This window comes from Spermophilus citellus, assembly GCF_964194105.1.
Source record: "Spermophilus citellus genome assembly, chromosome: 1".
NCBI lineage: Eukaryota > Metazoa > Chordata > Mammalia > Rodentia > Sciuridae > Spermophilus > Spermophilus citellus.
Window position 1 is genome coordinate 157,631,661 of NC_138182.1, and position 27,249 is coordinate 157,658,909.

The 27,249-nt window shown below is 37.6% G+C and overlaps 1 protein-coding gene across 2 annotated transcripts in view; it reads left to right on the top strand.

The window, feature by feature from the left end:
- Positions 1 to 27,249, top strand: part of SIMC1 (SUMO interacting motifs containing 1) — an 81,969-nt gene that overhangs the window by 45,852 nt on the left and 8,868 nt on the right. Inside the window, exons 2-8 of one of the 2 annotated variants that reach the window (XR_014021854.1) lie at positions 3,500 to 4,891; positions 8,713 to 8,945; positions 9,885 to 9,954; positions 15,417 to 15,571; positions 18,903 to 19,034; positions 20,953 to 21,151; positions 26,932 to 27,069. Coding sequence is in view for 1 of the 2 variants with exons in the window: in XM_081293317.1 (XP_081149443.1) it covers positions 3,500 to 4,891; positions 8,713 to 8,945; positions 9,885 to 9,954; positions 15,417 to 15,571; positions 18,903 to 19,034; positions 21,023 to 21,151; positions 26,932 to 27,088 (2,268 nt within the window). In the remaining variant the exon portion in view is untranslated. Of the gene's footprint in view, positions 1 to 3,499; positions 4,892 to 8,712; positions 8,946 to 9,884; positions 9,955 to 15,416; positions 15,572 to 18,902; positions 19,035 to 20,952; positions 21,152 to 26,931; positions 27,089 to 27,249 lie in introns of those variants that run through there. The other variant, XM_081293317.1, reaches the window with a different exon arrangement.

Genomic DNA, 27,249 nt, shown 5'->3' on the forward strand with positions numbered 1-27,249 from the left:
TTACCAATATTGGGAATAAAAAATAGAACTTTAAAATGATAAGGGACAATTGTAGTTTTATTTCAATAAATTTGACAATTTAAATGAAATTGACAAATTCTTGGTAAAACACAAGTCACAGATTTAAGGAGGAATAGAAAATTTTAATTAGCCCTATGACTACTAAAGAAATCTAAATTCATAAACTCCCTACAAAGCAAAATCCAGGTACTGATAGCTTCACTGGTGAATGCTATCAGACATTGAAGACAGATATGGTACCATTCTTAAACAGCCTTAAAAGAAGTGATGGGAATAGTTCTCAAGACATTTTATGAGGCCAGTTTTATTCCAATACCAAAACCAGAAAAAGAAATTATAAGGGGTCTGGGGTTGTGGCTCAGCAGTAGAGTGCTCGCCTTGCACATGCAAGACCCTGGGCTCGATCCTCAGCACCACATAAAAATAAATGAATAAAATAAGGGTATTATGTCCAACTACAACTAAAAAATATTTTTTAAAAAAAGAAAAGAAATTTTAAGGATAGAAAACTACAAATATTGCCCATAAACATTCAAAACTTCTTACAGCATTGGTACATTAAATCCCAATCATGGAAAAGGAATAATACATCATGACCATGGGAGTTTTCTCAGGATTCCAAGGTTAATTTAACATTAGAAAATTAATATAATTTTTGATACAGATCAATGAATTTTGGATAACAAAATGAAAAATCATGATGCAGAAAAAGCATTTGACAAAACATAATAGCCATCTCCAGTTAAAACTTGACAATTAGAAGTTTCTCAAACTGATGAAGAGCATCTGAAAACCCCACAGCTAACATTATACCTAATGATGAAAGTCTGAAATTCTTCTAAGTTCAAGAACAAAGCAAAAGTGGCCTCTCTTAATACTTTTGTTTCAATGTAAACCAAATGCCTTAGCCATTGCAAGAAGGAAAGGGGGAGAGAGCACATACAGATAGGAAAGGAAGAAGTAACACTTATTTACATATAATCTTATTGTTTATACAAAAAGCCCTATAGAATCCACCTAAAAAGTTTACTCAAACTTGTAGGTGAATTTAACAGGATCATAGGATACAGGGTTAATATGCATAAATCAATAGTATTTCCCTGTACTTTTAATAAACAGTGGAAAATGGAATAAAAAATGCATTTCCATTTTCAATATCATTAAATTCTTGGTAATAGTTTTTTATAGATGCAGTGGGGACATGAAAGAGAAAGGCATTAATCTGGGTCAAGAAGTAATCTGGGGCTGGGGCTCAGTGGCAGAGCACTTGCCTCGCATATGAGGCACTGGGTTCAATTCTCAGCACCACACGTAAATAATTTTAGTTGTAGATGGCCCTTTATTTATCTATTTTATAGATAGATATAGATATATAGAGATATGTAAGTAATCTAGAAGGATTTCATACACAGATCTATGCTGAGTCTTGAAAAAAAAAAAAGAAACTTCCAAACAAAGGGATAATTATCATTTCAGGTAAAAGAAAGATATAAATAAACATTATAAAGATTAAGATACTTGGGAAAGCTTGCCCATTTGGAGATCTGTAATAGTTCTGTGTGATTTGATCCTATGATGAGAAAGAGTAGACAGGCTAGAGGTAAGTTTAGGTCTTATTATGAAGGCCCTTATGAACCTCACAAGTCTTTCACCTTTTTTCCTGTAGGTCAAGTGGATCTGTCAATGGGCTTTAAAAGGGAGAGACACATGTGATGCTGCATTTTAGCATTTGCTATGGATAAGAGTTCAGACCTTCAGTGGCCTTTCAGCTATTTAATTTCAGTTCAGATAGCCAGTGAGAGTCTTCAAAGGCAGTGACGCAGGATGGCTGCTGCCTAGGAATGAGGCACTGGATTTCACTAAGCAGTCCTACTCTAGGATGAGGTACAGGCCAACGTCTCACTTGACCCACCCAGAACCTGGGATCTGTTTTGTTGCTGTTGACAGTAGTTAGAAGTAGCATGTGTTTTAGTCAGTCTTTTCATTGCTTTGACCAAAATGTCTGGCAAGAACAATATAAAGAAAAGTTTATTTGGGGCTCATGGTTTCAGAGATCTCAGTCCATAAAGAGCCAACTCCATTGCTCTGGGCCCAAGGTGAGATAGAACCTCACCTTGGAAGGGTGTGACAGAGGGAAACTTCTCCTCTCATAGCCTCAAGAAAGCAGAGAAAATTCAGGAATGAAGAAAGAACTGCAGGGAAGATGAATCCTTCCAGCACACACACACCCCAGGGACTCACCTTTTCTAGCCATGCCCCATCTGCCTACAATTGCACTAAAGCCAGCCCATTCAAAGTAGATAGACTGATTTGGTTACAGCTTTCATAATCTGATAATTTTACTCTGAATATTGCTGCATTAACACAGGATCTTTTGGGGAACCTCTCCTATCTAAATCATAACAACATGATGCCAGCACCAGGACCCTAATGTATTAATGGCCATGGTCCTCAGTCAGGTGAGACGACATCTGGAAACTAGACCAATATCATTTCAGGCTTTTGGCACAGAGGTGAATTAAAGTATATCTGGCTGGCATCATCAAGCTTTGTGAACTGGCTGATCAATTTGCTAGGGAATAGGAGCAGAGATAGATAATTATCCATTAATTAATCTAATTAAGGACCAGACTCAGGGCGGGGATTGTGGCTCAGGAGTAAAGCGCTCACCTAGCATGCACGAGGGGCCCTGAGTCCGATCCTCAGCAACACATAAAAATAAGTGAATGGAATAAAGGTATTGTGTCTTACTACAATTAAAAAAAAAAAATATTTTTTTTTAAAAAAGGACCAGACTTACATTATTGGTTTTACAACCCTTATTGTATTATTTTCGGAATCTCTTTTTAAGTCAATTATTGAATAAAGGTGTACATTTCTAGATTCTCTAATAGGGAAAAGAGATCAGGATTTCAATGTCTGTCTCTGCCACTTCACTGTATAATCCTTAGGTAAATAGCCTAGTTCTTCTAACCTCTAGTTGTTACGTCTGTATAATGGAGATGATATTGCCTACCTTATAGGGTCATAGTGAAAATTTAATATGTCTTGTGAAAGCACTTAATATATTCTCAACACATAGATCCTCTTAAAATAGCTTACTTTCTTGTTTGGCTTCTGTTGTAGGTTGTCCTAGGTATTTACTTTTCCAAACAATGGTTGCTTTCTATTTTGTGAAGGTTGGAATATCCCCTACTCCTCCCTGTCCTCCTTGGACCAGAAAATTTTCCTACAACACTCCCAGGTATATACATCTGGAATTTGAATAATTTAAGAAGGTATAGAAATTGACAACTTTGACACTGGCAAATGTTGAACAGCGGAAATAAACTAATGCTTATGTTATACAAGATGTGTGAATTATCAGTGAAGCAAGAAGGTAAAATAATATTCATCCTTAAGAGCTGAAACTTAAGTCTTCTGAGGTAAAGGTGAGAGTCCCTTCTTTAATGCTTCTTTTCTCACAATCCTTCAACAGGATTTCATTGACTTAACTAGAGAAACCAGACCAAGGGCAAAGGATCGAAATGGACTCTGTGTGATTGACCTGACAAGAAATGAGGAAGAAAATCGACCTATTGCCACTCTTGATTTGACTTTAGAACCTGTCACTGCCTCCCAAAAGGAGCCAGCCAGTCTTCAGACAGGTGCCAGCCTCTCCAACAAAGAGGTGATAGAAAGCCGGGTGGACAGAAGCTCTCGGCCTACAGCACAGAGAATCATTAACAGTGTTCCTGTAGATTTGGACCTGTTGGAAGAAACCACATTTGAAGGTCCTCAACCCCCTACATCCATCAGTCAGGACTCTGTTTATCCAGCAGAGCCAAATTGTAGCTCAACCACATTCAAAGGTGACCTCAGCTTCTTAGCAAGCCTACAGCTGTCCTCAGATGTTAGCTCTTTCTCCCCAACAAGCAATAATGGTAGCAGCAGCAATCATAGGCCACTCTTGCCATGCCTGCAGCAAGATGTACCTTGCCCACCTCGAGCCTTGCCATGCCTACTTCAAACTTCACCATGTCCACCACGAGCCTCCTCCTGCCCACCACGAGCCTTGTCATGCCCATCACAGACCACGCAGTGTCAACTACAAACTTTGCCTCACCCACCTCGAGAAGTGCCATGCCCTCCTGAAGATGTCCGATGTCCTCAGTGGAGTATGCCAAGCCCACCTCAAGAGCCATCATGGCATCCTCAACGCCCACCAACCCCACCTCAAGACTCTCTGAGCCTACTACAAGATGTACCAGGTCCACCTCAAAAGCTCTTCTATCCCCAAGACATGGCACACCTGCAAGGCATTCCAAAGTCACTGCAAGACATGCCACAGTCAATAGGAGATGTACCACAGTCACCAGGAAATGTGCCATTGTCACTAGGAAATGTACCACAGTCTTCAGGCAAAATGTCACAGTCACCAGGAGGTGTGATTGGTGATATACCACCATTGGGAGATATACCACACTTACCAGATGTGCTGCGCTCACCTGGTGACATGCCATGCTCACCAGGAGACTTGCTTAATTTACCAGAAGACAGGCTTGACTCTCCTCAGAATGATGTACAGAATTGTGATGCTCCTATGGATATCTCGGCTCCATCCTCTCCAAGCTGCTCCCCCAGCCCACAGTCTCCACAGTCTGAAACTTCCTTAGAGAAAGTTCCTTGGCTTTCTGTCATGGAAACACCAGCCAGAAAAGAGCTATCACTGTCAGAGCCTGCCAACTCAGGGTCTACCCAGGTACAAGCACGAACACTGCAAGGTGGGCTATACAACAAACCCTGCCTGCACAGACTGAAGTACTTCTTACGACCTCCGGTACATCACCTCTTCTTCCAGACACTAATACCTGATAAAGACACACGAGAGGTGAGCTAACACATCTTCTCCGGGATTGAGTGTCCTTTCTATAGGCCTTGGATAAAATTTCTATAACTGGAATTCATGCATAAGAGGACAGATGAAGTATAAATGAAATTTTTATCTTTCACATTCTGTATAGAGTCAGATCTGGGTTTGAATTTCAGCCCTACACTTAAAAACCAGCACTATACAAATTTTTTTACCTTTGTTGATCATAGCTTTCCTATCTGTAAAATGGAGGTAAAAACATACCTCAGAGGGTCACTGAATGAATAGTGCTTGTTAGTGTCTGATTCATCATGGGCTTCATCAAATTCTTATTTTCAATTCCTATACCTCTGTCTTCCTGACACTCTCATTACAGCTTCTATATCACAGAGAATAATACTCTCTCATCATTTTAATGCCTACAAAATTATTACTCCAAATTTAGAGTAGAAATTCAGTTTTAAGGCTTTAGTGGGAATGCTACTTCTCATTGGTCTTCATTAATATATGAGAAATAAGCTAGATATATAAGGGGGAGAAAATGAGACTAAGTCCCACATTATTAAGCCTTTCAAGCTTGAGTCTTTTTTATTATTTTCCACAACTCCCATCCCCAACATTAAGAAGACTGGCTTGAAGTAGTTCAGAAAGTGAAAAGGCACACTCTCCTTCAGGGAGGAGTGATCAACTTATCAGGTGCCAGAAGTTGACATTTATGTCTTCTCCTTCTGAATGACTATCTACTAGGCCATTCTCTTTTCTCCTGCAAGTTTGCTTCAGGTTGGTGAAACATCTGTCCATTATCAAGAGCATCCTTGAGCTGGGTACAGTGGCACATGTCTGTAATCCCAGTTACTCAGGAGGTTAAGCCAGGAGGATCATAAGTCTGAGGCCAGCCCCTCCAATTTTTTTTTTAATATTTATTTTTTAGTTCTCGGCAGACACAACATCTTTGTTGGTATGTGGTGCTGAGGATCGAACCCGGGCCGCACGCATGCGAGGCGAGCGCGCTACCGCTTGAGCCACATCCCCAGCCCCCAGCCCCTCCAATTTAACAAGACCGTCTCAAAATAAAATGGAGCCAGGCATGGTGGCACTTACCTGTAATCTCAGCAAAGCACTAAGCAACTTAGCAAGACTCCATCTCAAATTTTAAAAAAAATAAAAAGGGCTGGGAATGTAGCCCCTGGGTTCAGTCCCCAGTGCCAGTAAATAAATAAATATGGCTGAGAATATAGCTCAGTGGTAGAGTTCTCCTGGGTTTAATCACCAGTACTGAAGAAGGAAAAAAATAAGAGCACCTTTGGGTGACTTGAGAGTTTGTAAGTTTCCATAGTCAAGGTTGTGGTACTCTGAGTTGCTGCACCGATATAGAAGCTATTCCTCTTTTGTGTTCACATAGTTCAGATTATGAGTTGGCAAGTCAACTAGATGAAGTAGATTTTTCTCCTTCATCCTTATTTTCTTACCTTAACAAAAAATTATTTCCTTTAAGAAAAATTTGAGGGCTGGGGTTGTGGCTCAGTGGTAGAGCTCTCACCTAGCATGTGTGAGGTACTGGGCTCAATCCTCAGCACTACATAAATAAATCAATAAAGGTATTGTGTTCATCTACAACTAAAAAAAATACTTTTAAAAAAAGGAAAGAAAGAAATAGTTTGTAGACATCAAAACAACATGTAAAGATTTGTTTGTAGATGTCCCTAATTTTAGCAAAAAAACAAAAACCTGATACAGATTCAAGATTATAAAGTGTATCCCATGTAAAATCAGTCATCAAAATAAGATTTTTATTTTTCTCTTCTTTTTCTCCAATTTTTATTGCATGCCTTATACATTAATGGTCTCTCATCAGAGCTCAGGGTGATTTGAGACATCAGGAAAGTCAACTGGTCTTCTCTTGTCCTGATTTTCTGGAGAGGCAATTCCAGCCTTTACTGTTTTATTGTATTAGCCTATACTGTCAGATTTTTGTTGGTTAGCCGTTTTAAAATTAATTCTTATTTTCTGATTTTAAACATAATGCTTGTTGTCAGGCACAGTGTCACATGCCTGTAATCCCAGCAACTCGGGAGGCTGAGGCAGGCAGGTTGCAAGTTCAAAGGCAACCTTAGCAACTTAGCAAAACCCTGCCTCAAAGTAAAAAAATGGCTGGGGCTGGGACGGGTTGAAGCTCAGTGGTAGAGCAGTTGCCTAGGATGTATGAGGCAAGGGGTTCAATTCTCAGAAGCACATAAAAATGAAATAAAAGTCCATCAACAACTAAAAAAAGTATTTAAAAAAAAATGATTGGGGGGCTCAGGATGCGGCTCAAATGGTAGCGCGCTCACCTGGCATGAGTGAGGCACTGGGTTTGATCCTCAGCCTCACATAAAAGAAAATAAAGATATTGTGTATCCACCCAAAACTAAAAAATAAATTTAAAGAAAAATGATTAGGTTTGTGGCTCAGTGGTTAAGCGCCCCTGGATTCAATCCCTGTTTTATAAATAAATAAATAAAATTTTTAAAATGCTTATCATAAAATATTTAAAAATTACTCGGGGCTGGGGTTGTGGCTCAGCAGTAGAGCATTTGCCTATCATGGGTGATGCCCTGGGTTTGATCCTCAGCACCACATAAAAATAAATAAATAAAATAAAGGTATTGTGTCCAACTCAACTAAAAATTTAAAAACAATAATAATTGTTCATGCTATCAGCAGTTATTATTTTGAATAATTTGGTATATTTCCTTCCCAGTTGTCTTTTCATACATAACCATTTTTTATTTTTTTAATAATTGGGGTTTTAGCATATATTTATTTACTTTTATTGTTGTTGTTGCTTATAGAATGCAAGGGTTAAGACAGTGGCTTTGAGGTTATGCCACTATGTTTGAAACTAGCTTCTGCCATTTGTTGCATAATAAATATTTGCCCTCTAACTATGTTTCTTTTCTTTGTTAGTTAAATAGGATCAATAATAGTACATATTTCTTAGGGTTGTTGAAAGAACTAAGGATAATTTAGATGTCCAAAAAGTTTTATTAATGTTATTATTCTCATATTAAGTCAACTTTAATTTTTTCCTTCAAAATTATAAAACTAATAAGTGCCTACTATGGAAAAATTGAAAAATACAGAATAGATTCTAGAGGGAAAAAACCACCCTAAGTCTACCACCCAGCTAATCAAACACACACACACACACACACACACACACACACACACACACACACTTTTCACATATTCTCTCCCAATCTACATACATGTTTTAGGGGGACAAAGCATCAATATTTACCATTGTCTCAAAAAATGAAATTTTTCTCCTAACAACAAAATATATTTAAATTCTCTTCCGTATCTATTTCACTATCTGATATAGCATTACAGTTGCCCTAAATCTCTTGTCACCCTTAACCCAAAATTAACTCAGGCTAGTTCTTGACTCTTGTATTTTCTTTCTATGCTATATTTTAATATAAATTAAGTCATGCTGTATATAGCATTTATAATTCCTTTCTTTTAATTTTATATAAGCTTTTCCCCAAGGTCATTAAGAGTTTTTTTTTTTCAACTATCTTTTTTTTATTATTATTAGTTGTTGATGGACCTTTATTTTATTTGTTTATATGTGGTACTGAGAATTGAACCCAGTGCCTCATACATGCAAGGCAAGTACTTTACCACTGAGCCATAACCCCAGCCCAAGAGTTTTTTAGATAATGTCTTTTTTTTCTTTTGAAATTATGAAATATTTCAAATACATGGGAAACTTTGTCTCTTCAACCAGTTCCAGAATCTCTTGTTTTTATATACTGTAGAAACCTATCCTAATTTCTTTCTTTTTATCTCAACAGAGCAAGGGTCAAAAGTTAGAACCCATCCCTCCTCGAAGACTAAGAATGGTAACAAACACCATTGAAGAAAACTTCCCCCTGGGGACTGTGCAGTTTTTGATGGACTTCGTATCACCCCAGCATTACCCACCTGGAGATATTGTGGCTCATATTATCCAGAAAATCCTGCTCAGTGGCTCTGAGACTGTGGATGTCCTCAAGGAGGCCTACATGCTTCTCATGAAAATTCAACAGTATGAACCATAACAGTTGACTGTTTGGGGGAATTTGGACCCAGCACAGCTTTCTGTTGCCTTAACTTTATTTAGCTAACTATTAGGGAGGGTTTCAGTTTCTTTTGCTTTTTTGGGTGGTGGGAGGAGGAGGGGGACTGGAACCTAGGGGCACTCCACCACTGAGCTATATCCCCAGCCCTTTTTATTTTGTTTTGAGACAGTCTCACTAAGTTGCCAAAACTGTCCTCAAACTTCTGATCCTCCTACCTCAGCCTCCTTCATTACTGGGATTATAGGCATGTACCATCATGTCCAGCTAGAAGGTTTCTTAATATATTAGTGTTATTTTAATTGCAAGTCACAGGAAAACCAATCAAAAGTGGCTTTAACAGCTGCTATAAGAGAATTTAATGATTTGTGTACTAGAAACGGAATAAGATGTGAGTTCATTCTGTGTTAAGAAATGGTTACCACAGTCTGTTTTTCAGTTCTGCTTTTATTTTCAGGCTCCACATGTTAGTCATCAACCTCAGGCACTCACAGTAGGAGAGTCCACTTCCCTGATAGTCACATGAGAATTCTGAAATTGAGTTTTGTAAGATTTAATTGGCTTAATATGAAACATGAACTCATCTTTAAACAAATCACTGTGAATTAAGGGGTAGAGTATTATGATTCACTCAAAACTAACATGTTTTATCCTGGGGTCCTGGTAGGTAAAGCTAATTAGCTAAGAGTATAAAGAGCTGGTTTCCTTAAGATACAATTCCCAAAAGTGACGGATAATGGGTACCAAAAACCAATGAAGTTCTACTACATTCAGACTGACATAGTGATGTACCAGAGGGTAGACCTGACCACTGAGGATGAGGAGGCTTTTTCTTCTGTCCTCTTCAGATCCTATTTCTTCTTCTTCTATATTCTCCATAATTCTAATTGATGTCATTTGACTTTCAGGCTGCATCCAGCCAATGCTAAGACAGTGGAGTGGGACTGGAAACTGCTCACGTATGTCATGGAAGAAGAGGTAACATAATAATTATGAAGGTGCATCTTTTCAGAGGAAGTTTTTACTACAAAGAAAGTTCTACCCCTGCCAAACAATTACGACTAAAATGGGTGCTGTTTTCCAATTCAAATATGAATAGATTCACTCTCCTTTTTGAGATCCCATTTAAAATATTATTAAGTATGCTGGCATGGAAGCACATGCTTATAGTTCCAGCTACTTAAGAGCCTAAGGTGTGAGAATCACTCAAGCCCACAGGTTTTAGGGCAACATAGTAAGACACTATCTCAAAAACAAACTGTTAATAAATAGGTGTTGGGGCTGTAGCTCAGTGGTAGAGCCCTTGCCTCGCACATGTGAGGCACTGGGTTCGAACCTCCAACACCACATATAAATAAATAAATATTGTGTCCATGTACATTAAAAAAAAATTTTTAAATGCTAACAAATGTAGAAAGTTATAAATCCATTGTTATACATGGGAGAACAACATATGTGAATAAAAATTTGGAAGATCTAAAGAAAATATAATGAAGCTGGACAAAGAAAGCCAGCTGGGTAGAGAAAGCTAGAAATACATGCAGGAGAGACAGTAGCCACATAGGGAAGAAATCTTCTCTTTTGAGCACCAGAGAAGTTTTATTAGATTCAGAAACACAATATATATAGCAAAAGAAGTGAGTCAGATATGGGTTGTAAATGTGTATCTGTTGAAAATCTTTAGAGGGAGCAGTCAACCTCCCCATTGTTTAGCAGAGAAAGTTCAATAGCCAGGTTATCTATCTTTCAGGTAAAAAGTCAGAAAATTCCTTATCTGAAAGTATTGAGCCATCTGCAATAAACAAAAACTTCTAATTGGTAAGCTGAAAAAAGGTGTTCCACATCCTGACTTTTAGAGGGTCCCAAAATTAGCTGCCAGAGCTTTATCTGCTTGCCCTAAAGCAATTAGATAAAACAAATGATTTTCAACTTTGAATTAAATAAAAACTCTATTCTTAAGAGGCCACCTATGGGTGTGCATCCAAGAAATGAGGGAGTACCCAAAAAAGAGGGAGACATGGAGTCCAAAGAATAGTAGATTGAATCCAAAAGAGTATTGAAGAGAAGTCCCCAAATTAGCAGTGAATAGCAGACCAAAGCAGCAGTTACTCCAGGTTAGAGTGAAGTGACAGAGAGAGGGCTTTAAGTAAGAATGGTCTGAGAGACATCAGTAAAATGGCTTAAGTAAGAAGCTCCAGGTCCTTGTTCTTCAGTGGAGACACTGAGTTAACAATATATGGACCAGAAGACCTGTATGAGAACTCTAGAGGCCAGAATACCTGCAGTGCCCAAACTAAAGTAAAACCAAGAAGATATTCCATCAAAAGAGATAGGAAAGTCTGTGGTACTTTGCATGTCCATGCCCTGTCCCCTACCCAGCACAGCAAGCCACAACCAGAAAGAAGTCTCCCATGGCCTCTCTCTTGGGACAGAAATGAAAGAGTGTACTATGCATCCGTTATGCTAGTTGTTTGGGGACTGCCCAAGGGACTGATTTCCGTCTTGCCAGATTCAGCACTGATATGAACAGTAGCATAGCTTGGAAGCTGCTGAAAATAGAGGCAAGCACTGAAATATATTAGAATTGCAGAGTCTACAGTTTCACAGGCAGATTCCAAGGGATGCAGGAAATTGCAAGCTCCTGAAAGAAACAAGGGGCAAGCCACTTGAGAAATTAAAAGATCAGTACATGCATAATCCCAAAGCAAAGACATCATAAAAAAAGATGTGAGATCCAGAACTTCATCGAGCCAGGCTGATTGGTGAAAGTCTTCTTCTACAGAAACCCAATCTAAACTAGACTGGAAAAGGTAGTTGTTATTTCAGATGCCTAAATCTCAACAAAAGGTCACAGGAAGAGCTGGTTCTCCAAAAAGATGGACAAAATAGACAAACCCTTAGGTAGACTAAGAAAAAGAGAGAAGACATAAAATCAGAGATGAAAAGGGACACATTACAGCTGACACCACAGAAACACAAAAGATCATGAGAGATTACTACAAACCAACCACTGTGTGCCAGCAAATTTGATAACTTAGAAGAAATGGATAAATTTTGATAATTTAGAACAAATGGATATAAACACATTAAGAAGACCACATCATGAAGAAATAGGAAAATACTACTTATTAGATTGGCTACTCTAAAATTTTTAAAGAGGAAAATAAGTGTTGTTAAGGATAATGGAGAAATTGGAATCTCTGTGCACTCTTGAAGGAATTGTGAAATGGTACAATTGCTATGGAAAACCTCCTCAAAAAAATTAATAGAATTACCATGTGATCCAGCAATCCCAATTTAAGTTATATATGAAAACAAATTGAAAGCAAGTTCTCAAAGAAATACGTATAACCCATGTGCAGAAGCAGCATAATTTACAATAACCAAGAAGAAACAACCCCAGGATCCATCAACGGGTGAGTCTATAAACAAAATGTGGTTTAATCATCCAATGAAATGTTAATTCTTTCTTAAAAAGGAAGGAAATCTTGTCACATTCTAAAGCAGGGATGAAACTTTAGGACACTATGCTAAGTAAAATATACAGTCACTAAAGGACAAATACTATGTGATTCCACTTAAATGGGGTATCAAAAATTCAATGAAACAGAAAATAGAATGATAGTTACCAGGAACTGTGGAGAGTAAGAAATAGGAAGTTATTGCTTAATGAATGTAGAGTTTCAGTATTGCAAGATGAAAACTTCTAGAGATCTTTTGCACAACTTATGAATATACTTAATACTATGTGCATTTAAAATGGCTGATAGAAATTTAATATGTGTATTTACCACACTTTTAAAAATTATGAGAAAACAATAACAAACATTAGCAAAAATATGGAGAATAGTAAATCTCATCCATTGCTGGTGCAAAATGTAAATAGTACAACCACTTTGGAAAACAGTTTGGCAGTTTCTTTAAAAAGTTAAACATAAATTTATCATGCAGTCTGTATATTCAGCTTCTAGATACAGACCTAAAAAATCTGGAAACGTCAAGAGACGACTTACATGTGAATATTCATAGAAACATTACTTATAATAGCCAAAAAATGTCTACCTACTTGTGAATAGGTAAACAAAATGCACTGTATACATACAGTGAAATATTATTTGGCAATAAAAAGGAATTAATAATATAGATAAATTATGGGTGAACCTCAGAAAACATTAAGCTAAATAAAAGAAACAACACCCAAAAAAAAATCGCATATTGTGTGATTCTGTATATATGAAATGTCTAGAAAAGGCAAATCTAGAGAGGAATGAGAATTAGCTGCATTAACTAATTCATTCATTCACAAGGGATCTTCTTGGGGTTGAAATGTTCTTTAAAAAACGTGATATTTTTTTTAGTATAGTATATGGATTTCCAGTGTAGTAATTAATTTTAACATAGTCCTGACACTGTAAACTCTAATTATAACAATGAAAATCAATTTAGATACAAAGCATAGGAGAGATTTTTATTAGCCTTTATTATATAAAGTGAAAAGTGCAGAAGACAAAGATTGGGAGATGAAAGGGACATGATCTCTGCAGATTGTCCTTATCTTCCAAAGTGGAGAATCAGGAAATAATGCCTAGATATGATGAAGAATAGTTATTTCTGGAAGATAAGAGGTGGAAGTTTTGCATGAGTGAGTCAGACTTTATGTAGCATAGTATAATTCAGTAGATCATGTTTAATGTTAAGATATAGCAAAAGCCTATTTCTTCAGAGATATATAGGGTGACTTTCAGAGAGAACTGGTATGGTAGAGAGTATTATCAATACAAGACTTTCTTTTATTGCAGATTTAACACAAGTACTTGGTTTTTTGTGTGTGTTTGGTACTGGTAATTGAACCCAGGTGTGTTCTACCATGAAACTACATCAGTTTTGTTTTTGTTTATCTTTGTTTTTGTTTTTGAGATAGGGTCTCACTAAGTTAAACCTGGGCTAGCTTTGAATTTGCCCTCCCCCTTCCTCTTAGCCTCCAGAATAGCTGAGATTATAGGTATACATTGCACCCAATCTAAATACGTGGGTTTTTAAGACAATTTTTTTTGCATCAGTTATTAAGGATCAGAGAAAAATAGACACATTTGGAAGGCAACTATATCATCACTTCCTCCTCAAAAGTAATATATACTTTTTTTTAATATATACTGATATATACTTAGTATTGTCATCCTGGTTTCTGATAACTGAACCATACTATGGAAGGGAATACACCCTGAAATTTGAAAGTTCTCACATATCCCAGAAACATTTGGTGCCTTTTGAGCTCCTGAGCTCCTAGCACTTGTCTCCCAGTAAATGGAAGCCAACAAATTGTACATGCCTGCTTGCTATGTGTCAGGTATCAACACTGTCTTTGGTAAGTTAGAATTATACCCAACAAATCACAAAGACACTCAGACTCCAAACAGGTAAGTTAAATCAGGGATGAAGCTACCTTTAAAGCAAATAACAGCAACAAAACATAAGGTCTTTGTGCCACCAAAGCCCGTATTCTTTGCCTGTGTCAGTTAGGATCATTTTACCTATGACAGGATTCTCTGTGACAATTGGGACTTGCTTAAACAATAAGAGTATGCATCAGCTCATGGTACTGCAAGTTCAGTAGTAGGGTGGACCTCTTGGTTGTTTGATCTAGCAGCTCAGCAGTTGTTAAAAAACCAGTCTCTCTCCTGTGATCTGCAAGCCAGTTTTTAATTTATCCTTGGGCTGATAAAGTCCAGTGAGTGAGAGAGAGGCTTGACTTCTCATGGCAGTCTTAAAAATCAAAACATCTACAATTCTGACAACTCTAGACCTCCAGTTGCAACTTAGACATTAGGAAATTATCCACAGGTGTCTAGATCCTCTGAACAGATAAATCATTTTTAATCCCTAAAACAAAATAAAATGGTTTCTAAGACCTTACAGAGTATGATTCTTTTAGCAGCTGTCCTATTTTTTCCTTTTTTGCCATGATTATCTGTTCTCTCCCATATCTTTTTTTTTTTTTTTTTTTTTTTTTTTTTTTTTTTTTTTTTTTTTGGCACCAGGACTGAACCCAGGGGCACATAACCACTGAGCTGCCTCCCCAACCCATTTTAATTTTTTTTTAATTTAGAGACAGAGTCTTGCTAAGTTGCTGAGACTGGCTTTGAACTCTTTGTTGTTGTTGTTGATGCTGGGAATTGAACCCAGGGCCTCATGCACACATGGAAAGCACTCTACCAACTGAGCTATATCCCCAGCCCTGGCTTTGAACTCTCAATCCTCCTGCCTTAATCTCCTAAGCTTCTGGGATTTCAGGTGGGCACCACTGCACCTGGCCAAGAAACCTTTCTTTTAGGTACACACTTGTTAACTCATGACCTTTTCTTAGGCTTAGTGGGTATGACATCTTACTGCCATCCAAGAAAGTGAAAAGAAAGACTGACTTCTCATTCCTTGTCCTACAGGGTCAAACTCTGCCTGGGCGAGTCCTTTTCCTGCGTTATGTAGTACAGACCCTAGAAGATGACTTTCAGCAGATCCTGAGGAGACAGCGGCAGCACCTGCAGCAATCTATTGCAAACACTGTGCTGTCCTGTGACAAGCAGCCCCACAATGTCAGGTAATCAGCCACCATAGCCATGGGAAGACAAGATGTAAGAGGCTATAGGTGGGTAGCACAGTATCTGTTGGGTGAGATTTTATGGTCACTAGATACTCTAATGGGGATCATTATTATATAGATAAACCCTCTCTGCACCAATAATGTGGCAAGTGCCATGACTCTTAAGACTATCAAACTTCTATTGGTGCAATTATTTTAGTATGGTTCAAACACCTTGTGAGATCCAGGGGGGAACCTTCATGTTTTTGATTTTTATTTCCATCCTTCAGTGAATTCAGTATTAATTTCATTTGTCACTAACTAGTTTTAGAAAAGTAATATGACAGTAGGTCATTTGGCTGACAACAAGTTCAATAGGAAGCAAGTGTGTGTGTGTGTGTGTGTGTTTTCAGTTCAATAGAAAGCAAATTGTGTGTGTTTTCAGGATTGAACCCGAGGATGCTCTACTACGGAACTATATTCCCAGCACATTTTGATTTTTTATTTTGAAACAGGGTCTTACTGGGTTGTCCAGACTGGCCTCAAACTTGCAATCCTCCTGCCTTAGCCTCCCAAGTCACTGGGATTACAGCATGTGGAGTCTTTTTTTTTTTTTTTTTTTCTTTGTAGAGCTTCTGGAAGCTGCAGAATATAAAACCACTGTATGTTAATATTAAATAGAGAAAAAAATTATTTCTAGGTTGGGGATCTTAGGCTAGAACTTAATCTTTGTGCATATGAGAAGTCAACCTCAAATTCTTTGCCAACTAGGTCTCAGTCTCCCTTTAAGATTCATATTGGAAGTCTCCCATACTGGAGATTAAACCCAGAAGATCTTTACCATTGAGCTACATCACTGGGTTTCTGTTGTTGTTTTTGTTTTTTGGTTTGGTTTGGTGTTTTGTTTTGTTTTTTAGACAAGGTCTCACTAAATTGTCCAGGTTGTCCTCAAACTTGGAGTCCTCCTGCCTCAGCCTCCTGAGATTACCAAGTAGGCACTATTGTGCCGGGTCATCAGCTTCTTCTTTGTGAAGATCTGAGTTGAAACATTTTGACCTCTTCAATCTGTATTGGTTGTCCTCTTTGCCAGTATTGATCATAAACTTGAGTATTCCTTTTAACTCTTTTCAATCTTGGATCTTTGTTTGCCCTGTGTCTTTTTCTTTCTTGGTTTACTCCCTTGTTAGATTTGCTTGTTTATTTGTATGTTTGTTTAGGATAGGGTCTCACTGTCACCCAGGCTGGCCTCAAACTTCTGGGCTCAAATAGTCCTCCAGCCTCAACTTCCAAAGTCGATGCAATTACAGGCATGTGTCAACACCTCCAGCTAACTCCCTTCATTTGATGAATCAGTCTAGAGCTTTTATTTTTTCTTAACATGTTTCTTATTAAAATCAACAAATAGTATTCTATTCTTGTTCTTTCCTGGACCCATACCATTTCATATCTTCAGTACTGGTCATAGATTTTTGGTTTAGTTTATTCTCTGAATATATCACTTTCTACCAAGTCACTTTTTTTTAATAGCTAATTAGTAAATGTCTCTTGTGTTAGAAGTTTTCTAGACATCTGATAAGCCTTAGTAATTTATTCCTGTTGAAAGCTGAGAGTTTGAAAAAATGATGGAAATTCTGAGGACACGGAGTACTTGCCATCTCTGCACTTCCCTGTAGGTGGAACTGGTTTCCCATTTTTTAAGACAGTCTCCCATATCAACACATCAGCGTTTTCAGGTCTTTTCACCTGAACTAGTCAAGTTTTCCAGAGATTTCCAGTTCCTTCAAGTCAAAGAACAGGATTCCAGGGTTTTGAAGACAGGTGTGAGATGATGACATGGGTCTGTGCATTCAGTGTTCCTGTGTTCATTTTAGTGCCCCTGTTTGTTTTGATACCTTTGTGTCCACACTGCCTCTGGTATCCCCTATCAGAGATTCTGTTTGACCTCTCCACAAAGGGAACCCATAGTCTACAGGGTTGGTGAAGAAGATATAGGAGTATAAAAATTTCTTAAGCAAATTTAAGCCCTTCTACTTATTTTAACATACTTCCTTTCGCCTTTCTCCTTCACAGAAACCTACTACTGTCATTTGCAAAGCTTATTGGAATGTTTTTTCTTTGTTTTCCTTTCTTTTTTGGGGGGGGGGGGCAGGGGGCAGCATATATAGGATTGCTCTTTTCTACTGCTAGCTTAGGATTCAGCTTTCTGTTCTAAGTCAATAAAAAAATTTATTCCTTTGCCAAATTCACATATTTGGATTAATCATTATCCTTAAAACATGACACACTTGCCTTATTTGTTTTTAGTTATCTAGTTACCTTTAATTTTATAGTCAGCATGTCTTAACCTATCCCCCCAAATCAAAGATGAGGATCTTGACAATTCCCTACATATACACACATCCAATCCCCATCTTTATATCTCCCTGCACCTGAGTGATCGTTCTGCATGTCCACTATGAATGTTCTCATTTTTTTCCTACTGTGTAACTTTATAGCATATACATGTGTTCTTCAAAGTATATATTTTTATTTTGGCTTCCTTTAGCTTTATATTAAAAGGTTTCATGCTAGTGCGATGGCATGTACCTCTAATCACAGCAACTTGGGAGGCTGAGGCAGACAAAGGATCTCAAGTTTGAGGCCAGCATGGTCAATTTAGTGAGGCTCTAAACAACTTAGTGAGACCCTATCTCAAAAAATAAAAAGGGTTGGAGTTGCAGTTCAGTAGTAGAGCACCCCTGGGTTCAATCCCCAGTACCAAATAAATACAATAAATAACAATAAAGGGTAGCATGCTATATTTAAACTATTTGGACTTTTATTTTTCACTTAATATTTTATAATACTAAGATTTGTCCATATTACTTTGTCAATGTAGCTTATTCACTTTGACAACTTTATAATATTACATAGTAGTGAATATCCTTCCACCTTCCAAAATTTTACTGTTGTTGTGTCCTTTCCTCTTCCTTGTGAATTCTTTTTTTCTTTTAAAGGTGGAGGGGGTTTTTTGTTTTGTTTTGTTTTTAGTTGTAGATGGACATGATACCTTTATTCTGTTTATTTAGTTTTATGTGGTGCTTGGGATCGAACCTAGGGCCTCTAGCATGCTAGGCAAGTGCTCTACCACTGAGCTACAACCCCAGCCCGCCCTTGTGAATTCTTTATATATTTATTTGCTGTAATGTTAGTGAGGTTTTAGGAATAAACAAATTAGGTGTGTGCATTCAGCCTACCATTTTTATCTTGGTTACCTAAGTGATCATCAAAAGTTATTTTGACTTTGAGATATTTTTACTTACTTGTATCACCTAAGCCCTATATGATGTGACTCTTCTTTCTATTGCAGAGATGTTATTAAGTGGCTGGTCAAAGCAGTAACTGAAGATGGGAATCAAACTTCTTCAGAAACAGGAATCTTAAAGGCCAGCGGTGGACACCCTTCTCCCCAGTCTAACCTGACCAAGAATACCAATCAGTTGTAAGGGGCAGGCAAAGTTGTCTTTCCCTGAGCTATTGGGTTTTAAAGAATAGCACCTGTTCTGAAGAACAGTTTACTCAAAGTTAACAACTCTTACAACAGACTGTTTCTTACTAAAGACTTATTTTAACTAAAGGCTAATTTGACAGTAAAACAGAAGCAAATTCACCTCTAGGTAAATAAGACTTCACCAAGCGAGTACAGATGGACAAAGCAGAAGTGAAACAAAAGTTAGAGTACCCTGCCCTCCCATTCCTGGGTTTCAAGAGCCAATAAAGGGTCACACCTACTCATCATTTCCCCAACATGGGAGCGGTGGGTAGTAACATTCCAACCATTAGTCCTCAGAAACCTGTGTTTGGTCCCTTAATAGGGAAAAAAATAACAGTTCAACCTGCAGGTTCCGACAGGTATAATGGCAATGACTCAGACCAGGGCAGGTCTCATAACTTCAGACTGTGAAAGAGATTCACAGTGTTTCATTTTTCTTCTTTTCCCTCATTACTAGGGATTGAATCCAAGGCCTTGCTGCACATGTTAAGCAAGTGCTCTATCAATGAGCTACATCCCCAGCCCTTTTTATTTTATTTTGAGACAAGATCTTGCTAAGGTGCTGAGGCTGGCCTAGATCTTTCAGTCCTCCTGCCTCAGCCTCCTGAGTAGCTGGGATTATAAGCATGTACTGTAACACCCAACTCACAGGATTTCTTTTATGGAATTGAGTGTGGCCTTCACATTTCTTGAGAGGTGATCAGGATTTTAGAGACTATGGCTGCCCTTATATTGGTAACGTAGAATTCCATATCAATCATCTTGAATCACACTTGACATTCCAAATTATTGCATTTGCACCTAAGTTCACATATTATATTATAACATAGTTACAGCAAACTAACTTTTATATTAACCCTATGAGCTTCAGCTAATTTAGGAGACAATCTTGTCCCAAAAGGAATACCGTTTTAGAGCAGTAAAGCATTTATTTTGGCACATTGTGGAAGGTCCCTAAAGTGGGGTTATTCTAGAGAAATTATATACAAACCCAAGAGGAAGGTAGACAAGCCTCCTTCATGGAAGCTAATTTCATACAATAATCCTCATAATATATTTTATATGTAAATTCTAGTAGAAATAATAATAGGGCTCCTTATTATATCATGATCTTATCAATAATAATTAAAGGTACTACCATTTACCATCAGTGAGTCTCTTTTTGTCAGATATTTTACATATCACTCTCACCTTGTGAAATACGTGGTATTATTTCCCCTTTTATGAGTGAGACTTGGACTCAGCAGTTTAGTAATTTGTTGAAGGGCAAACTATATATAGCCAGAATCCCTTGTCTATCTGTTGTGTCACTGGATGGAGATTTTCTGAAAACAAAGCCATTTCTTTCATCGTAAATAATACATTTTAGAAAAGGCTGGTGTCAGGTCAGGCTCACCTTTCTGAGGCATTGCCTGGATGCCTGGATTCCTAATGCCACATCAGGTCAGCTTTCTGCCACAGTTTAGTCTGATGAAAAAGAAGGTCAGGTTCCACCAGTGGAAGTTCTGAGACTGAATTTAGTATGAAACCAGTAACAGGATAAAATTATGACATACGTATTTTCTCCTATATCAAAAAATTCAAATAATTTTCAGTCACTGAGCCTACTTATATCATATACAAAATAGGGAAGTTATAGATTAGCTAGTTCTTAAAATTGTGCAGTTCTATTTTTGAATTGCAAAGCAGCTTGCTTTTGCAGCTCAACCCAGGTTCTGAGAGGTTCAGATAGTATGAACTGGCAAAAGAGACTCCAGCAGGTGAAATTGCTAGATAAAAGCATTCGGATAGTTGGAGTAGTTTTCCCTGACCCGGTATATGGTTTACAAGATCCCTTAATAGTGTGTTCTCGTTATACCACTGGTAGGGGACGTTCCAGCCACATGATGGCCTCTTGTTGCCCTCCCACTCACTCGTGTCCTATGTTCTGGACTCAGGATCGTGTGCCAGCTTCAGAGGATGCTATCCATAGCTGTAGAGGTGGATAGGACTCCTACCTGCAGCTCCAATAAAATTGCTGAGATGATGTTTGGGTTTGTGCTGGACATCCCTGAAAGGAGTCAAAGGTGAGTCTAGTTGTGTTTTTTCATTAGAAAAGAAAAATACTTCTAGGAAGTCATTTTGCATAAATTAACTTTTCTGTCTATCCTGCCTGCTGGAAACAATTTTGAGAGAAAACTCCAAATGTAGATTAAAAAAGAAGGAAGGAGAAGGAAAATTGATTATGTCTCTTTAACCACTTGAAAGGAGGTTCCCCATTTATTATTATTTGCAATTAAGGCCTAATTTCTTGGGAAGAGGCATGAGACCCAGAATTCTCACTTCTAGAATTCACCCTGAAGACACATTTCTAATAATACGAAGTATTGGTAAAAGGGTATTTACTTCAATATTGTTAATGATTACAAATTAACAAGCCAGACATGTTAATACAGGTCTATAATCTCAGCAACTTGAGGGGTTGCGGCATGAGGATTCCTGTCTCAAAATAAAAAATAAGAAGGGCTGGGGTGTGGTTCAGTGTTAGTAACCCTGGGTTTTATGCACACTTTGCAAAATATATTGTTAGATGTTTTTTTAAAAAAGCAAAATTCAAAAGAATATGAACAATAATATATCTTAAGGAAAAAACCAAAAATATGCATGATTATGATATTTATGGAAAAAAAGTTAAGATGAACCACAGAGTAATAAAATGTCTTACAGACAGAGGATGGATAAGATTAGGGTAGAAAGAAGAAAAGGTATTTGACTGGGATGGTAATGGCGACAGTGGTAGTGGTAAATACCTTCCTGAGCATGCCTTTTTTGTGTAGTTACAACTTTTAAACTTTTGGGAACCATGATGTTTTACATTCTAAAAAATCAAGTGAACTACAAACATTAATTGTATTTAAAATTAATAAAATAATGGAGGAGAAACAAGTGATAAGCCTAAGTAACTTTTGTTTTAGGATTTTTTCTTTGGAATGGGGCAGTGCTGGGGACCAAACCAATCATACTAGGCACTGAGCTATATATCCCAAATCCATCAAGTAACTTTTTAAAAAAAATTTATTGATTTATTAATATTTTTTAGCTATAGATGGACACAGTATCTTTATTTTTATTTATTTATTTTTGTGTGGTGTTGAGGATCAAACCCAGTGCCTCATACATGCAAGGCAAGCGCTCTACCACTGAGCTACATCCCTAGCCCTTATTTATTTGTTTGTTTGTTTGTTTATTTATACTAGGGATTGAGCCTAGGGGTACTTAACACTGAGCTACATCCCTGACCCTTCTGTATTTTTTATTTTGAGACAGGGTCTCACTAAGTTGCTTAGGGCTTCACTAACTTGCTGAGGCTGGCTTTGAATTTGTGGTCCTTCTGCCCCCACCTCCTGAGTCGCTGGGATTATAGTCGTGCGCCACCACACCCAGCCATGTAACTTTTTAAGAAAAACTTTTATTTTAAAATAATTATAGATGTACAGGAATTACTATTAGAAAGAGGTATCCTTCACCCTGTTTTTCCCCAGTGCTTGTGTCTTGCATAACTATAGTACAATATCCCAAACAGGAAATTAACATTGATAAAATTCAATGTTAGTTTTCAAATTCTACCCATCTTACATGCACTCATTTTGTATGTAGGTCTGTATAGATGTATGTCAACATACAAAACTTTACCATCACCATGAGGATCCTTTATGCTAACCTTCTGTAGCCATAAACATCCATCTTTCCCAGCTCCTGGCAACCACTAATTGGTTCTTCATTTCTGTCCAAATAACTTAAAACAATGTTTGGACTAAACATCCTCATGCTAAAGACAGAGTGGACTGTAAATAAATATTGAACTCTATTTACTAGGTTTCTTTTTCACAGAGGCATGGATTAACAAATCAAAAACTATCTTATGTGTATTCTAGGATTAAACAAATAAATTTATTATGGATAATGAGAGCCAAGTTTCTCACTGTCAGAGAAGAGAGTTACTCATATGAAAGGGAAAAGATAGAAGGAATCCTGTGGTGCTGGATTGGAATTGGAGGTATCAATATGAACTTGTGGTTTCTAACAATTATAGATAGATGTAGGAGTAGATGTAGATGTATGAGGGTATATTTATATATATATTTTACATAAACATGTTTGTGTATGTATGTGTGTGTATTCATACATCTGTTTCCTACCTCTGCACACTGAGAAAGCATAAGCATATTCACCTTCGTTTTAGTGGGCACACCTTGTACCCAAATCTTTGATTCTAAATACCAGTAGACACTGAAAGGAGTCTGCAATCCTTGAAGAAATGGCTGATTCCAGCACAAGATAAGACTTACACATTTGTATCAGAAAGTAAGAAAATGTCCAAAAAATGTTCAGAATATATCAAGACATGAGTCAGCTTAAGGGGCTTCTGTCAGTGGAATTGGGATAATTTGATCTCCAAAATGATAAAGTGAAGATTATATCTATTTAGTAAAATAGGAATTCATGACTCCAATACTGACAGGAAGGAACCTTTCTCTTTACCATAGAAAAGTAAACCAGGCTGGATGAAGTAGCACATATCCGTAATTCCTGCATCTCGGGGGATTAAGGCAGAAGGATTGTAAATTCAAAGCCAGACAGCAATTTAGCAAAGCCCTAAGCAACTTAGCGAGAACTTAGTCTCAAAATAAAAAGGCCTGGGGAAGTAGCTTAGTTAAGTGCCCCTGGGTTCAATCCCTGATACCAAGAAGATTAAAAAATCAAAATGAAAGAAGAAATGATGACTTAAGGGGAAAAAAATGATATTTTGACCATAATAATGATTAATTCAGAATTGAATGGATACTAAAATGGTGAAAGTTTATGAAGGAACAAGATATTTTAATGCCTCCAAGTATATCACCACAATATACTCATTTATTGCATAGGAAAAATAAAGTACAGTGGAGGCACCACAGTGATCAAGTGATCAAAGTTAATACCAATAGCAGGACAAGTTGGCATTATGTGCTGCTTATTATGAGTCACTGAGAATAACAACATTATTTTTGGAGTTCTCCTGCCAAAAATGTATAATCTTAATCTATTCATAGGAAAATATTAGACAACTCTCAAATGAGAGACGGTCTATAAAAAATTAACCTGTACTTTTCAAAAATGTCATGAAAGACAAAGATTGAGGAATAATTTCAAATTAAAAAGACATTTAAAAAAAAAACAGAGCCAAGTGCAGTGGCACATATCTGTAATCACAGTGACTCAGGAGGCTGAAGCAGGGGGATTGCATGTTTGCAACCTGGATAACTTAAAAAGACCCTGCTTCAAAAAACAAAGAAGCTCAGTGGTAGAGTGCCCCTGGGTTCAATCCTCATTCCCTGTAGTGGGGGCGGGAGGGAGCAGACTGGTAAATGCAGTGTGTGATCAGAAATAACAATATTGGGGAGATAATAAAAAACTGATTGTTTTAATATACTAGTATATGTATGTTATTTTCCTAGATTTGTTTTGTTCTTGTTTTGTTTTATTCATTTGTTTTTTGATATTGGGAATTGAACTCAGAGGTGCTTGACCATTAAGCCATATCCCCAGCCATTTTTTGAAATTTTTTATTTTGAGACAAGGTCTAAGTTGCTTAGGGCCTTACCAAGTTGCTAAGGCCCCTCTCAAACTTGCAGTCCACCTTTCTCAACCTTGCTGGGATTATAGGCATGCATCACAGCAACCGTGACTTTCTTGTTTTTTGTTTGTTTGGTATTTTTTTTTCTTTTTATTTATACATGACAGTAGGATGTATTTTTACATACATACATGGAGTATAACTTCCCATTTTTGTGGTTGTACATGATGTGGAGTTAACACTGATCATGTATTCATATATGAAGATAGTAGAATAAATCAGACATAACTTTCCTATCTTTCCTATTCCCATCTCCCTTCCCCTCCCTTCATTCCTCTTTGTCTAATCCAGTGAACTTCTGTTCTTCCCCCCATCCCCTTATTCTGTGTTAGTATCTGCGTATCAGAACATTCAGCCTTGGTTTTTTTTGAGGGATTGGCTTATTTCACTTAGCATGATATCTTCCAGTTTCATCCATTCTTTATGGCAGAGTAATATTCCATTGTGTATATATACCATATTTTCTTTATCCAATTTTCTGTTGAAGGGCACCTATGTTGGTTCTATAGCTTAGCTATTGTGAATTGAGCTGCTATAAATGCTATTGATGTGGTCGCCATCACTATAGTATGCTGATTTTAATTAAGTCCATGGGGTATATGCTGGGGAGTGGGATAACTGGGTCAAATGGTGGTAAGCCAGGACAAAATTTACACAGGCTGTGGCATAAAAATTGGATAAGAAAATGCACTTCAAAATAAAGGGTTATTAGGGGCTGGGATTATAGCTCAGCGGTAGAGTGCTTGCCTAACACATTCGAGGCCCTGGGTTCAATCCTAGCACCACATAAAAATAAATAAAGATATTTAAAAATATTAAAAAAATAAAAGGTTATTAAATAGGAAAGTTGTCTTGTGAGCAAAGTAATATACACCTTAAAAGAATTTGAGGAATAGCTTGCAAATATACAAATACAATAATATGGGCTTCTGTGTAAGAAAGAAGATGTAGAAAATTATAGGAAACCGTTAATGAGATGGATTTTCAAAAATATTCTAGAGTCTTTGAAAGTTTTGAAGTAAGAAGCAAAGGTTGAAAGTATTCATTCTTCTTTTTAAACTCTGTTTTGCACAAATATGTGTTGTGTGGTGGAAGACAAAGGTAAGGGAAAATTTTAAATGCAAAATTGAATTTGTTTTCTTTTTTGAGACAAGGTTTCACTCTGTTGCCCAGGCCGACTCTGAACTTCTGTTCAAAGTGTTCCTCCCACTTTGGCCTCCCAAGTAGCTGGGATTGCAGTCCCGATCACACACCACTTATCATGCATGGCACCACTTCTTGCTGCCATCTTCTCTTGTTCTCAGAAACTGGCAAGGACTACCAAACAAACCAGAAAGCTTCAGTCAGCCCAGAAATGCATCTGTGTACCTGGGATTCAGAGCCCTTTTGGGAAGCTGACTACTTTAAAAACAATAAGTGTGATTGACTTTCCTGAAACAGCTTGTTTTGTCACTCCCTTGCTCAGAAGTTTCTAAAGGTGTCCAGTCCACCTTTGCTGTGAAACTGCAGTGAACCTTGCCGAGGGCAAGAGTCCCTCTGGGACTCTCCAAGTCCTACTGAAATTTATGAAGCCACAGTGCCACAGCTCTATGCTTTTTTCTCATTGCGTGTGGTTTTTTTTTTTTTTTTTTTTTTCCCTCCTTTGATGCCTCCTGCCTTGAATCTGTTCCTCCTAGACCACTCCTTCAGTATATCCTCCTCCGGATTTCCTGTCCCCTAACCAAATGTGTTCTCTCTTCTCTGTGTCCCTGGGGCACTCCTCACAGCTAACATACATGTGTATTTGGCCCATGCTGAGTTCCTGTCGCACACCTCTTGCTCTGTTCAACTATCAACTTTTTTAGAATAATTATCTGCCTTTATATTAGAATTTTTTCTTGTGGCAAACACTATCTGGTACATTACAGGCATTCAGAAATATTTATTCTCATACAGTGTGATGTAATTCTTTATAATGCGTCCTAAACTTGTCTTTTTAAATGTCAGACTTTCCCTCCTACTGGCACTCATTAATTCATAAACAAATCCATGTCTGTCCTGTCCATAGGCGTTGTGATTATGTAAGTCTCCATTGTATTCCCTCAGCCGTCTTTTTTTAGGGCAGTGTTAAAACATTCAGGGTGAATTGTGGTATATGTTCTTTGAAATATAATTGTGATGGTTAACTCCCTCTTCCACTTCTCCACACAGAGAGATGTTCTTTACTACCATGGAAAGCCACCTTCTGCGCTGCAAAGTGTTAGAAATAATATTCCTGCACAGCTGCGAGACACCCACCCGCTTGCCCTTGTCTCTGGCCCAGGCCCTCTATTTTCTGAACAATTCCACATCACTACTCAAGTGTCAGGTATGTTTCTTTTCTTTCTTTTTTTTTTTTTTCCTTCAATTCCAGGCCTAGTACACCTTTTCCCTAACCCCACCCTTGGGATTTTAGTTTGTGGCATTGTTTAACATTGTGTAAAAGTGACTTGAAAACTGTACAAAAACATTAATGGGGGAAGCATTTAT